This window comes from Hevea brasiliensis, chromosome 15 (assembly GCF_030052815.1).
Source record: "Hevea brasiliensis isolate MT/VB/25A 57/8 chromosome 15, ASM3005281v1, whole genome shotgun sequence".
Lineage (NCBI taxonomy): Eukaryota > Viridiplantae > Streptophyta > Magnoliopsida > Malpighiales > Euphorbiaceae > Hevea > Hevea brasiliensis.
The window spans coordinates 53,604,369-53,618,856 of record NC_079507.1 but is presented as its reverse complement, the minus strand read 5'-3'; the positions used below and the strand labels follow the sequence as shown (position 1 = coordinate 53,618,856).

The 14,488-nt window shown below is 33.8% G+C and overlaps 1 protein-coding gene across 1 annotated transcript; it reads right to left on the bottom strand.

Moving 5' to 3' along the window:
• Positions 1 to 2,536: 2,536 nt before the first annotated feature.
• LOC110646913 (30S ribosomal protein S21, chloroplastic) lies at positions 2,537 to 4,480 on the bottom strand. Its single transcript, XM_021800531.2, has 2 exons — positions 4,011 to 4,480; positions 2,537 to 2,758 (listed from the first exon to the last, which is right to left on the bottom strand). The coding sequence occupies exons 1-2, from the start codon at positions 4,430 to 4,432 to the stop codon at positions 2,647 to 2,649; spliced, it is 534 nt and encodes a 177-aa protein (XP_021656223.2). The 5' UTR covers positions 4,433 to 4,480; the 3' UTR covers positions 2,537 to 2,646.
• Positions 4,481 to 14,488: the final 10,008 nt, after the last annotated feature.

Genomic DNA, 14,488 nt, shown 5'->3' with positions numbered 1-14,488 from the left:
GCCTTCCAATCTAAATTAAAGCTACTCTTACAGTCCATGCCTTGCCTTGAAGGCTTGAACCCTTGACCCTCCTGATTGTTTCATTCTATATTGGAAAACCCATCAACATTAGATAATATATGTTGGAGATGACAGTCTCCGTCTGCCAGACTCTATGAAACATAAAAATTGCTAGCCCCTCTAATGGTCTAACCTTCTCTTAACCATGAATGATGGGTTCAAATGCCTCTTCAACACTCTTTTCTGGTTCTTTTGCCTCCTGCATTTTCAAGTTATTGCTCCTCTCTCTGCAAATCACCCAAATACACCAAAACGCTTATGCTTTTCAGTGAATGAAATTCATGGGTAAAAAACACTAGTTGTGTTTATCTGTTTCTGAAGTGGATTGCTATCCAAGAACTGATTCAGAACGTGTAACACAATTACATTAAGTGCCCTCAAATTGATTCAAGAATGAGATATAATTACGAAGGTAACAAAATGAAAATGCAAAGAGTCGGTCAAAGGACATGATGTAGTAGAGCAACTTCGATGGAAAAAACAATTCTCTCACAATCAAATGTGAAAAATTCTACAGTCAATAAGCTGAAAGAAAAATGCACCAAAGGGTGTAAAATTAGCAATTTTAAAATTTCTCATACGTAGGATTTCATGCAATACATAAACTATTTATTCTATTGCAAAAACAGATATTTTGGTCATAAGAACATATATATCAATTGCTAACATACCTAATTGTCATTAAGAAACAAAAACACTAAAAAATTAAAAAGTTAAAGTTTAAGACTTTACCCCTAAGGCGCAGAATCAAATTTCAACACCTAATCCGGGTAGAGAAGACAATAAAGTATTGATCCTTTAACTTGTCCACACAAACAAGGTGATCAATGTTTCATTGAATGAACCAAAAATCCTTTTGTGCTTCCCCTTTGATTCGGCCAAATTGCACAAGCAAGAAGTTTAAGTTTTTCTAGGTTTTATCTTTATGAAAGTAAAGAGAAACACTTTTTTAACCTTTAATTCAAGAGTTAAAACTTCTAATTTCTCTTAAATTAAGCATAAAGGAAGAAGAAAATTTGATTGTGGAGAGAGAGAGTGGACGGCAACCAAAGGAAGAAGAAGAAGATTAATTCAATTTTTTTCTCTTACTTTTAAATATTTTAATTTCCCTAATTATAATTAATTTGACAAGAATCCATATTTAATTCCATAATCAAATGTGTTTTCTAATTCTTATGAGTACACTCGTCGAGTTAAGATAATCAGAAAATTAAAATTTTAAATTAATTAGTATATGGAAAAATACTAATTAATCTACCACTTTCTTTCTCCTTTGACTAAAATCAAATTAAATCAAATTAATCAAATTTAATTTTTTACCTTATGAAAATTAATCAAGTTTATATTTAAATATTTTAAATATTAGCTTGATTACTTCTATAAATAAATTTAGTTTCAAGTTATACTAGAGACTTTGCAATCTAATTGCAAATTAAAATATTAATTTTGATTAATTAACTAAACCATTGAATCAATTAATTAAATTAATTTTGCTTTGATCATATTGTTCTTATGTGTATGACTTTCTGGATTCATTACTAATTGGTAATGAGAATAATATTAACTCTTTAATATTATTGAAACTATTCCATACTTGAAATGAAATTTCCTTTTCATTTTTAATTCTCATAAATCATGGTTGACATCTAGCATAATGTACCATAACTACCCAATTATTTATGAATTAATTCCTAACTCACGAACTTTGATCATACATATTATACACTAAAATCTCTCCGTTACAAAATTCCGATTCTAGTTAGAGTCATGGTTTATGTCAAACTCTTATTGCTTAGAATCATATATCTTCATTTTAATTCTAATTCTTAATTAATAAGAATTTCTAATGAGAAACTCTTTTCTGACTAAGTTTATCTATCCTTATTAGGAATTTGACTTATGAAGAACAATTTAAATGAATATAGTATTTTATCCTTATTTACTTAGAGTAACGGATCCCATCTTGACTAAATGTCTATCTTCCTATATAACTAGTCGAAGCCAACACATGCCCATAGACTCATAGTCGAAGCCAACACATGCCCATAGACTTATACCTAGTATAAGCATGAGAGCAGTATCAAACTCAAACCACCTATATACAAGATAACCGTGTTATATCCTGTTAAGGGATTATATGCACTATTATTATCTATATGACAATGTATTGACAAGAGTAAACTTCATGTATATGTCATATTTGTGTCATTGGTTTAGCCTATCTCACAAGTGTCCACCACATTTGTCATATGACATGAGACTCACAATTACATCTCATTAGTATCTCATACTAATCCATTGGAACAAATAAGGGTGACAATCTATCCAGATAAATCATGCCCAATGAGGTATCCTAAATTGTAAACCAGAATTTATAATACTTGTATTAGAATTTTCTGTCACTCATATTCTTAACACCTTAAGAATTGAACATCTAACAAGTTGTTTAAGGACATTTTTAATTAAATGTAAATAATTTATATTAAAAGAAAATATACATGTCATTGAAAGGGAATAAATGTTTACAAGATACAACTTTCAAAATATACTCTAGGGCATTCTATTAACATAAACAAGGTGAAATGTTTAATAAGAAAGGTCTCCTACAGGCATCTCCCAATTATCTTCGTCATCTTTATCCTTCTTGCTTGCGGATATTTCCTGCTTGTTTTGCATTGTAGGTCTTGATTGGAGGCGCCTGTCAGCAAGAATAATCAGCAACAAATATCCACTTTCATGACTGACCTAACAATAATATTTTCTTGATAGAAAAAAAAAAGGTTGTATAGAAAGAATGAAGGGAATAGAGCACAATAAAGAAGCAAATGTTTCCCACTCAGAAAAACAAAAGCCTAATAAAAAATTGCTTCTCAGTTGTTGCTCGGCCAATGGTCGTATCAGCATTACTAAATTTCCTGGCAAAAGACATTAGAAAAGCCATAACAAGTTGCAATATAACAGCTAACATAATACATATTTCGAAGCAGGAAAACTTACAAAATGCAGATATCAATATCTTGAGAGCAAACTGCAAATGCATCTCTAGTTCATCCCATACAAAAGATTTGTAACATAACTATAATAATCAAAGAATTGAACAATACTCTTGCAAAATGCTCGCAAGATTTTTTTTTAAATCGTGATTAACGAACTTGGTAGATGACTGATTATTTGCCCAATTGAGAGTGCAATGTGTACAAGCATACAATATTGTTAATGAGGTTAAGTCAGCAAACCTCAATTCAAACACAAATCATTGTGAAAATCGAAATTGCTATTGAATTTAAATGATGAAAAAGGAGCTTAATTACATACCAACGCCCTCTATTTCTAGCAGATAGAAAATAAAACAAATCCATCACAGGTAGAACAATAGAAATGAGAAACCACATTAAATCCAAAGCTATGGGTGCTAAAACAAGAGAGAAGTTATATTGCTTTTCACTCAGATTTTCCCACTCTACAACCAAAGAAAACAAGTTTTTGGCCATATTTTGTCTAACCAACAAAAGCATTTGCTTTTCATTTCCTTAATCTTACCAGCACGCAAATGATCTCTGCCATTATCTAATCTAAGCTAGAATTCTACAAATTTCTCATCTCATAGATACCAACAGATCATATCACTTAAAACAGTCTCCTCTTCTTTTAATGTCTTTCTAGCTCCTCATTTTCTCAGCATCCAAACGCCAAAAATAAAAATAATAATAATAAAAGCGCAATTCTACAAATCACTAAGCCTGAGATACATTTAATTATATTCCTGAAAACAATTTCTTTGTCAAAGTCCTCAACAACCAGACAATATCTAACAGGCAATTTCACATTACACTCAGCTCAATGCATAAGTAATATGTTGAATCTTATAATTCTTTACTTTCCTTCACATTCACTCAGCAGCCAAACAAACAATAAGAAGAAAATCAAAAGAACAGGAGAACAAGACATACCTTTTCTTGTTACGCTTAGCGGCTTCACGGGACTTGCGTTTCTTCTCGTCTTGTTTGTTCTCAAAGAATCTCCTCCTCCTACATTCTTGAATGACACCAGCCCTCATGACCTCTCTTCTGAACCTATTTAACAGCCTCTCTTCAGGCTCATTATCATCCACAATAACCTGCACATTGTAAGCCGATTTGAAGAAAAGGATATTCGCATATGCAAGAGATGGGCAGATAACCGAGGACAATTCAGCGGATAAAGAACCGGAGTGACCCTCTTGGGCCACCAGTGGAATAAACTTATCCTTCGACTTTTGAGATAAAAATTGAGTTGGTGGAGAAGAGAATGAGAGTTGAGGTGAGGTTTTAGGAGGTGGGTTTGAGGGCGAGAGGAAGGAGAGGAAGTTGGAGACAGAAAGGAAGGTAGCCATGGACTGACGGATAGATCGAATCCTGGCTACGCGATGGATGCGAGTTTTGTGTTTCGTTTTCACTGGTCTGGTGTGGCTGGCATCAACGTTTTGGGTTGGGTTTGGTTTGATTCCTTTGGTTGGATCAGGATATGAAGGCCCAACCCAGTTCTAGTGGAGCCCAACCATTAGTTTTTTTTTGGTAAAATGTTTAATTTAGTCCCTATACTTATTGGAAAAGTTCAATTTAGCACATTTTTTACTTTTTGGCGAATTTAACCCCAAAATTTTAATTTAAACTTAATTTAATCCAAAACTTAAAATTTATGGATAAATTTCTTGATTTTTTTATTTATATCAAAAATCAGGAAGTTTAATTTCTTAACTTTAGAATTAAATTTTTTAATTTTTTTATATAAGTTTAAAAATTAATAAGCTCAATTTCTTGATTTGTTTTTTTAATTTTTAAGTAAAATTGAGTTTAAATTGAAAATTTTGAATTAAATTAGATAAAAAATTAAAAATAGGTTAAATTAAACTTTTTCAATAAATATAAAAGTGTAATTGAGTTTTAATTTAATTATTTTTTTATATACGATTAACTCTGAATATGACTAAAACTTAAAATGTCACAATTTTAAAAATGATTCTAACTAAAACTCATTAAGATGAATTATATGATTTTTTATTTTTTTTAATTATATTTATTTATTTGTCATTGGATTTAATTTAATTTTGTGGTAATCATGAATGCCCCATGGCTTAAGCAACAATGAATATGTATATATAAGTAGTTTCCTTTTCATATAAAAAATTCTCCAATCTTTTTTCTTTTCTTTTATTAAAATTTAGTTATAGTGAGAGTCATATCTCATATATGCTCTTATACCTAATAATTTGTGCAAGATAGGGACCGTTGACGGTTGAATAAGGAAACACAGAGGAAGATGGAAGTGGACAGTAAGCCACTAATTGTATGCGCGCACCGCCACTGCCGTCCCATTCCATGCATTTAGCTATTTTCTTATATTTTAATTATTAATAAACTTCACAATATCAAATTCATAATGAATGAGTTCTCCATTAAAGATTTTCGATTACATAGAAAAAAAAATGTTTAATTTACATTTTCATATGGTATTTAGGGATATTCAGTTTCGATTTTAATTTAAAGTTTATCTAAAAATCGGAATCGAATCAAAGTTTCGATTCATAAATAACCGATAGAGCTTTACCGATCAAAAGGCACCTTTCAAAAGCCCAGAAGCTGCCAATGATAAATGTCAAGTCTGTTTCTCCAAAATTCTCCTCGTTTGCTGGAAATTGGCCAATCCAATGTTCAAAATGTGCAAGGTCGGTAACAAATGGAAGTTGGGGACACGATGATCACAATGGTGGTGTCAAAATCGTCAGTCCAATTAGCCAATTAATATGAAAACTCCTCGAAGGAGGCAACAACGATCCAGTGATTATAGAGACATCAGAAGAAGGCAAGTTCAGCCAAAAAGAAGCATATGGACTAGGGGCCTCATTTTGTTTTAACATTAGGATCACCGAGAAAAGTCTTTAAAAGTTTGTGGCGCCATTTTCCTCTTCCCTTCGTTTTCCCCCACTTCGCCCATCATTCGCCATTGCGAGGGAATCGTTGATGGAATATCACCGATCCTAATGGAGATTGGGGCAATGTTGCCAATGAAGGGAGAGCCAAAATTAATATTTTATTAATTTAAAATAAAATAAAATAAAAATTTTATATCATAATGAAAATTTAAGAATTTTTATTAAAATTTAGAATATATAAAAAATTAAAATTTAAGATATTATGATATTAAAAATGTAAAATTTTGAATTTAAACTTAATCGGAACCCAATAAAAAAATAAAATCAATTGGCTTAATTGTGCGGAAATGTAATTCTGCAACTGCTTTCAAACGTGATGATACTAAAATCTAGAAGGACAAATCCGAAATGACATTTCCTCAACAATTTCCAAACCGATGTGGATTGTTAAATGTTCTTGTCATTATCCTAAGAGGTGGCTACTTCAATTCAAGTGATGATAAGATGAAAAAAAAAAAAAAAAGAAAAGATTAAGCATATTTTAATCCATTAACTTTTACTTAAAAAGTTTAATTATGAGTTAATTTTTTAAAAACATTATCTATCTCACACTTCAACTTTTAAAAAATGAAATTAAATAAACTTTATAATCATACTTAACCGTCCCATTCAATAATAATTTTTAAGATAATGTTTATTATTTTAATCATAATCAAAGTATTATATTTTTTATTAATATTATTTGATGGCATATTTTATATATTAATATTTAGAGGTTGAAATAGTAATTCATGAAACATTATATTTAATAATTTTTAGAAGTTGATAGAATATTTTGACTATGATTAAAAAGATTATATTACTATTTTTATATTTAACAACCGATAACTATTAAATAATTAATATTGCTAATATACCAAATATCAAAACTGAAGGAGCAATTTGATTAATTAAAGAGTGCTGCTAAACTTATTTTTATAAAAAAAGTCAAGGATTAATTTATATTTTTAATTTTCTTAAATTTATTAAATTCTAAATGTTTATAAATAAGATGAGACATTTTAAAAGTTATAAATATCACTAAATCTTTTTAAGGAAAAAATGACTAAATAAGTTCTGTAATTTCAGTTAAGGGTTAAATAAGTTTAAAATTAAGTTTTAGATCAAATAAATTTATGTACTTTCTAATTAAGATCAATTTAATACACATATAATAAAATATTATTTTTTGTATTCTTAAGCAATAAAATATTAAAAATAATAATTTTAATATTAACCAATTTTTATTCACAATGTTTTTCAATTTCTTTTTAAAATTTTTATTTTAATTAAAACTAATAAATATTTTTTAATATTTAAAATAGAAAAAAATAATATTTATTAAGTGTGAATTTATTTGACCTTATTAGAAAGTATAGAAACTAATTTTCTAAAAATTAATTTTTAATTTATTTAACCCTCTACTTAAGGTACAAAAAGCTTATTTGATTTTTTTTTTTAATAAAGACTAAAGATTAGATTAAAGTTTAATTTATCCATTCAGCTAAAAAAAATTCTCTAAATTTTTGAGAGACGTTCAAAGTGTGCACTTGAGCATGTGTGAGGTCCATTGCAAAAAGATGCAAACTTCCATGAATTTAAAAAAAATAATAATAATAAATAAAAGGCAAGGCACTTGTCTTTCTTCTATAAACCCCATTTTTGAAGCATCACATGGGTTTGTGAGTATCCCAAAAAGTGACTAATTAAATTTTAATTTTGAGTGGTACAATTAAGGATTTTTTTTAACCAAATCAAAACCTTAATAATCTCCATGCTACTGCTGCTTCAATTTGACACCCAATTAAAGGAAGATCAGTGGGTTTCATTTAGGTATATGTGTTTTTCATTAGCATGATTTTTTTTTTCCAAATCTGTGAGCTCTATGCTTTGTCTTGTGGCCAATCCCATGGTTTTGCTTAAGAGACATTAGGAATTTAACAAAACCTCAAAAAATCAACACCTGGGACAAACACAAAAAGGTGATTATGACAGTGAAACTTGGATTATTACTATAAAATCTATAAAGAAGAAAGGTAAATCCACCCCACTACCCCACTAATCAGTGGAGAGCCAACCAATAAACTTTGCTTAGAAAAAAATTAATTAATTTTGGTTAAGGTTAGAAAACAACACTTCAAAAGAATGACTTATCCAATAGACTTTCCACTTTCTAGGTTTAGGGAGTGGCATATTCTCTGCAATTGGTTGTATTAAGCTAATTATTTAATTAGGATGGAATCTATGTGATAATCTAGATTAGCACAATCTGAATAGGACAAATGCTATGTAATGGCCTCGGAATTGTTTTTATTTTGGTTAGCTAGCTCATTGTCATAGACCAACTGCCACTTATTCTGCAACACATACATGCTTTCTTCAAAAGCATCCCAAAGATCATAACTTCCACATAATTTCATTAAAAAACAAAGAGAGTATTTAACTTAGCTTATTAAAATTAATTTATAAGCACTAGGTATTTATAAACATTATTTATAGTTTATAAACATTTAAAATTTTAAGTAATTATATATATAGTTAAAGTGCTTATAAATTACTAATAAATAATTGATATATTTAATAAAAAATAGCTTGTAAATATATTTATTATTAAAATGATAAAAAAGATGTAACATCCCTAATTTTTAAATTTATTATTTTATGGGTAATTATTTATATTGTGTTTTATTTAAATTTTGAAAAATTATTTGAATTTTTTTAGATTTTAGAAATCGGGTTCGATTTTTAAAAAATATAAAATTTTGATGATTTTTAAAAATTAATTTAAAGACCGCCTGGCAAAACTAAAAATATATTTGGATTCTACGAATTTTTCTGAGTTTTTTAGAATTTTTTCGAAATTTTTTGGCCTCGTTTTCGGTCCCAAGACAGAGTAAAAATTTAATTTTTGGTATATTGAATCAAACCAGTCGAATCGAACCGGATCGGGTCGGACCGATCGAATCGGACCAGCCCTTCCCTTTTTCTTTTCTCCTTCCGCGTCGCGCGACCCCCTCCTCTCTCTCTCTCGTTTTCTCTCTCCTCCCTCCGCCCCTCGCCGATCAGCCGCCACCCTGCCTCCCCCACACTCCAACGCACCTCCTCCGCCTCTCCCCTACCGCCGGCAAACCTCAAAGTCGCCAGAAACGTCGCACGAAGCCCACCCAACGCGAGTGCCTTTTCGCCTTCTTGGCCAAAATCCGACCGATCCGGCCACCGATTGGATCAGGTCTTGTGTCAAAACTCATCTACACCTCGAGAGCTTTCCATAGACACTAAGAACACCAAAATCAATCAAGCGGTTTGTTCAATTTTTTTCCGGGAAGTTTTAGCCTATTTCGACTTTTGGGCTAAATTTATCGCAAACCGTGAAGTCCACGAGAAAACCGAGAGTACCGGAGTGCTCCACTTGTCGAGAGCTTCGCAGTAATACCAATTTCAAAATTTTTCGACATCGTTTTTCGGTGGGTCCCGCGAAACTTTATAGTATTTTTTCGAGCACTAAATGAGCTTAGAAAATTCCGTAAAAATTATATACTAACCCTCGTGTTGTGGGCTTCGTATAGGTACCTTCAATTCGAGGAAATTCAACGGTTGTCCGGGTTTGTAAATTTCAGGCTAGGCAAACAGGCTACCGAAAAAGTATTAGAATTGGGTGAAAATTTTAGCTACCCCACCGTTGTCAGGCATCCCAAGCGCATTCCCATGGTCGGAATCGGCATAGGTAAACCCGAACCTTACTTTTCTTAATTATCTAGCGCTTGAATTTGATTAAAAATCTATAAAATATTCGTGGTAGCTTAGAAAATTATAATTCTTTTTGCATTAGCTTAGTAATAATGCTAAGGACCGCGGGGTAAAGTTTTAGAATTTTTAGAGCTCATTTGGGTAGTTTTTGCAAAAGGATTAATTATAATTACTAAACTATAATTTTTCATATTGTGATTGTTGATTGTTTGGATAGGTCCAGGAGGGGCTATGTGATGTGATTGAGTTGTGGGTGTATGGTTTATGAATATAGAAGTGCGTTTTAAGCCCTTTTGCAGGTTGGGTAGGTCCTAAGTATAGGAGAGATTCTGTCGGATTTTCGACACAACTTAGGACATCTTTGGTCTTTTTTTAGTTTGTATTGAGTCAAATGTATTAAATAATTATAATAAAATTATCAGGTGAGCCGGGACAGCCTTCCTCCTTCGCCCAGCTGCCACAGTGACTTCGATTAAGTCAGTAAGTAAAATATTAATTTTAATTGTAATTTCGATATTATTATATGTTTAAGCATGCCCATGCATCACTTATAAATATATATCTATGTAGTTAAATACTAAGCATGATTTATATTGCATTTTTAAATTGATGAAGTGTTATGGATGTTGTTTGTGGTAATTTAGAGCAGTGTGCATGTGTTGGCGTGTGTGTGCTATGGTATTGGATATGGACAGGACGGGTAGACGCGGCTTGAGAGACACTCGTTGGGACCCGGTCCTTCAGGGCAGACATGACTTGAGAGACACTTGCTAGGACCCCTTATTTGGTTTATTAAGCAAAAGTCTGGCTTGAGAGACACTCGCTAGCAGAGGTTGGATTAAGAGGGCTGTATAGGGGATCAGCTTCCATATATGTATTGCTTGACAGTGTTGGATGTGTGAGTGCTGCAAATTTACCTTTTTGTTGTTATGATATGAAAATTATGACGATGTTGCATTTTACTCCACAGGGTGCATTAGCTTTAGATAGCTATAGAGATTATAATTAAAATTGGTATTTTATTCTCTGAGTCGAACGCTCACTCCTGTTCATATATTTTTCCAGGCTACAGGAGGATTATTTGTTGTAGCTAACCTGCTCTTCTTCTCTGCAGGTCCATTGATAGTATTTAATATATTTTGTACAATTGAGTTAAATTTTAGACTCCGCATGTGCTAAAAGTACTTATTTTTATTTTGAGCATGTATTATAAAAGTTATGTTAGATCTGTAAAATTATTAATTGTATGTATGACTGGATTGGATGAGGAAGCTGAGCTCCCATTGGACTTTTGATATTATGAGCATGTGGAGGGTAAGCTGAGCTCCCCAATTTATTAGATATTGTGTTTACAAGTCGGGCGAGTCAAAAACTCCCCGTTAAACGGTCCATTTTATGGCCGGACTCTGTCTGGTTAAATTCTTGAAATTGGGCCCAAATGGGCCTTAGGATTAGGTTGAGCAACAGTTAGGCTTACTACGGGTTTCGGGGATTTTAGGCTGGCCCAGGTCCTAGTGCCGGTCTGGCCCATAGGCTGGGTCGTGACAAATATGGTATCAGAGCTTAAACTCCAGATTCAAGGGAAAAAATATACTTGGAAGTGTAAAAGGAGTCTTGTTAGGATGTTACATGCGGAGTATAGGATTTTTTTTTGTCTTTTTCTATAATTCTTTGTTTCTAGATTCTGCGTTATACCTCGGGAAATATAAGAGTGCCTCAGTTAGTGTATTGATTTTCGTGGAGTACATAGAAATGTGAAATAGAGTTAGCAGACATGTTAAGGTTTGTCATAAGGATACGTACTCCAAGAAATGTTATGTTTCTATCAATATGGGTTTTAGTGTCGTGCCTATATGGTGTAAGACATGAGCACATAAAGGTGATTTTTGGCAATATAGTTACTTCAGATGGGAGCGAGGATACCACTGCTAGTAGTCATCAGTGGACAACCCCGTCAAAGTAAGTGTATAGTATTAGTGAGTTCAAGAGAGATAAGATATTCGGAAAATCTAGTATGTGGGATGTACCATAGTAACTATGCAATATTCTCGATATTTGTGTTGTAAGCTATAGATTGCAATACAGATATGGGATTATTGTGTAGAGCTACGTGCATCGCCGTGGTGCTTCATAATTAGGGTGTTTGCGGATGGCTTCTGTTTTGGTACAGTTATGCCAGAACAGAGTTCTATATCTACAGAGGAGTTGAGAACTTCTGGTTAGGGATCTAGAGTTAGAATATTGAAAGGTCATAGTTGGGTGGTAACTAAAGTCAGTGACTCGGTTACCCTAGCATGAGCTAGAGTTACATCAAGAGTTGCCATCAGACCAGAGATTTCGGATTAGTTGCAAAGTAAATGTGACACCTATAGAGTGAGACCATCTAGTCTTCAGTATGAAATTTTGGATGGTTTTTGTAGTATGATAGACATTTTGCTTAAAGCTTAGTGAGAATAATATACCTGGTGTGTATCAGCAAGGTGTAAAGTACAATCCTACTACCTAGAGAAGGTTGGAACTGTGAATTGATGATTTACAGAGCTATGATATGATAAGAGAGTTATTAATTTGACATGGTTTTGGAAAAGGGTTTTATATGTTCGAGCACTTCACCCTGGGGCGCTCCTGTTCTATTTGTGAGAAAGAAAGATGGGTCATTGAAGTTGTGTATTGATATAGACAGCTGAACAAGGTGACGGTGAAGAACAAGTATCCACTTTCTCGGATCGATGATCTGTTTGATCAGCTCCAAGGGGCTAGATTCTTTTCCAAAAATAAACCTATGATCAGGCTACCATCGGTTGAGAATCACGAATGAGGATGTGTCCAAAACAGCATTTAGGACAAGATATGGTCATTATGAGTTCTTGGTAATGTCTTTTGGACTAACTAATGCACATTCCTGGACCATTTTGTCATCGTATTCATAGATGACATTTTGGTATACTCTCAGACTGAGGAAGAACACGTGTGGCATTTGAGAATGGTGTTGCAGACTTTGAGGGAGCACCAGCTATATGCCAAAATTTCAAAATGTGAATTTTGGCTAAAAAGCATCTCATTCTTGGGACACGTGATTTCTAGTGAAGGCATTCAAGTGGATCCCAAGAAAATTGAGGCTGTAACTGATTGGCTTAGGCCTACAACAATCACTGAGGTGCGAAGTTTAGCTGGCTACTATAGGCATTTTGTGCAGAATTTTTCCAGGATAGCAGCTCCCCTAACTAAGTTAACTCGAAAGAATATTCCATTCATTTGGACAGATGATTGTGAGGAGAGTTTCCAGAAGCTTAAGGAGTGTCTAACCACCGCCCTTGTGTTGACGTTATCGATGAGTTGTGAAGGATATACCATGTACTATGATGCCTCTAGAGTTGGCTTAGGGTGTGTTTTGATGCAGAATGGAAAAGTAGTGGCTTATACTTCAAGGCAGCTAAAGAGGCATGAGCAGAACTACCCCATCCATGATTTGAAAATAGCGGCTGTAGCCTTTGCACTAAAGATCTGGAGACACTACCTGTATGGTGAAGTGTGCGATATATACACCGACTATAAGAGTTTGAAGTACATTTTCCAACAGAGGGATTTAACTTTGAGACAGAGGAGATGGATGGAGCTTCTAAAGGACTATGATTGTACCATCCAGTGTAACCCTAGGAAGGCCAATGTAGTAGCAGATGCTTTTAGCAGAAAATCTTCTGGCAGCTTGGCGCACATATCAACGGAGAAGAGACTGTTGATTCAGGAAGTACATGAGTTGATGGATTAAGGTCTGATCTTAGATCTTTCTGATGAGGGGGTATTGTTGGCCCATTTTTCAGTGAGACCAGACCTGCGAGATAGAGTCAGAGTTTTCCAACACAGAGACCAGCAATTGATGAAGATTATAGAAAAAGTACAGCAGGGTGAAGGTGGTGAGTTTGGATTTGCCAATGATGGCACCTTATGCAAGGTTCCAGGATATGTGTGCCCGACGTGGACAATCTCAGAAATGAAATCATGTGAGAGGCACACTATACACTGTACAATATCCACCCAGGCTCCACCAAGATGTACCATGATGTGAAAGATAGTTACTGGAGGAATGGCATGAAGAGAGATTGTAATGGCCCAGCCCACTAGTGATATTGTCCGCTCTGGGTTGAAGCCCTCACGGTTTTAAAATGCATCACTAGGAGTTATGAATCGCCAACTTATAAACCCAGCATCTCTCCCGTGTTTTGCCGATGTGGGATTTGCCTAGGGTGTTACAATCCACCCCCCTTATGGGACTCAGCGTCCTCGCTGAGGTTTGCCCCACCATCGCTCAAGGTTGCACGCGGAGCGCTCAGATACCACAAAAGTAACGGCCTGGCCCACTAGTGATATTATCCGCTCTGAGCCGAAGCCCTCACGGTTTTAAAACACGTCACTAGGAGTTATGAACCGCCAACTTATAAACTCAGCATCTCTCCTGTGTTTTGTCGATGTGGGATTTGCCTAGGGTGTTATAGAGACATAGCAAACTTTGTGTCTAAGTGCTTGACTTATCAGAAGGTGAAGTTTGAACACCACAGGCCGTTAGGGAAGCTGCAAGAGCTCCCTATCCCAGAATGGAAGTGGGAAATGATCAATATGGATTTTGTAACTGGGTTGCCTCGTACCACGCAGGATATGATTCGATATGAGTAATTGTAGATCGTCTGACCAAATCAGCTCATTTCTTGCCTGTGAAAACCACATATTCTGTTG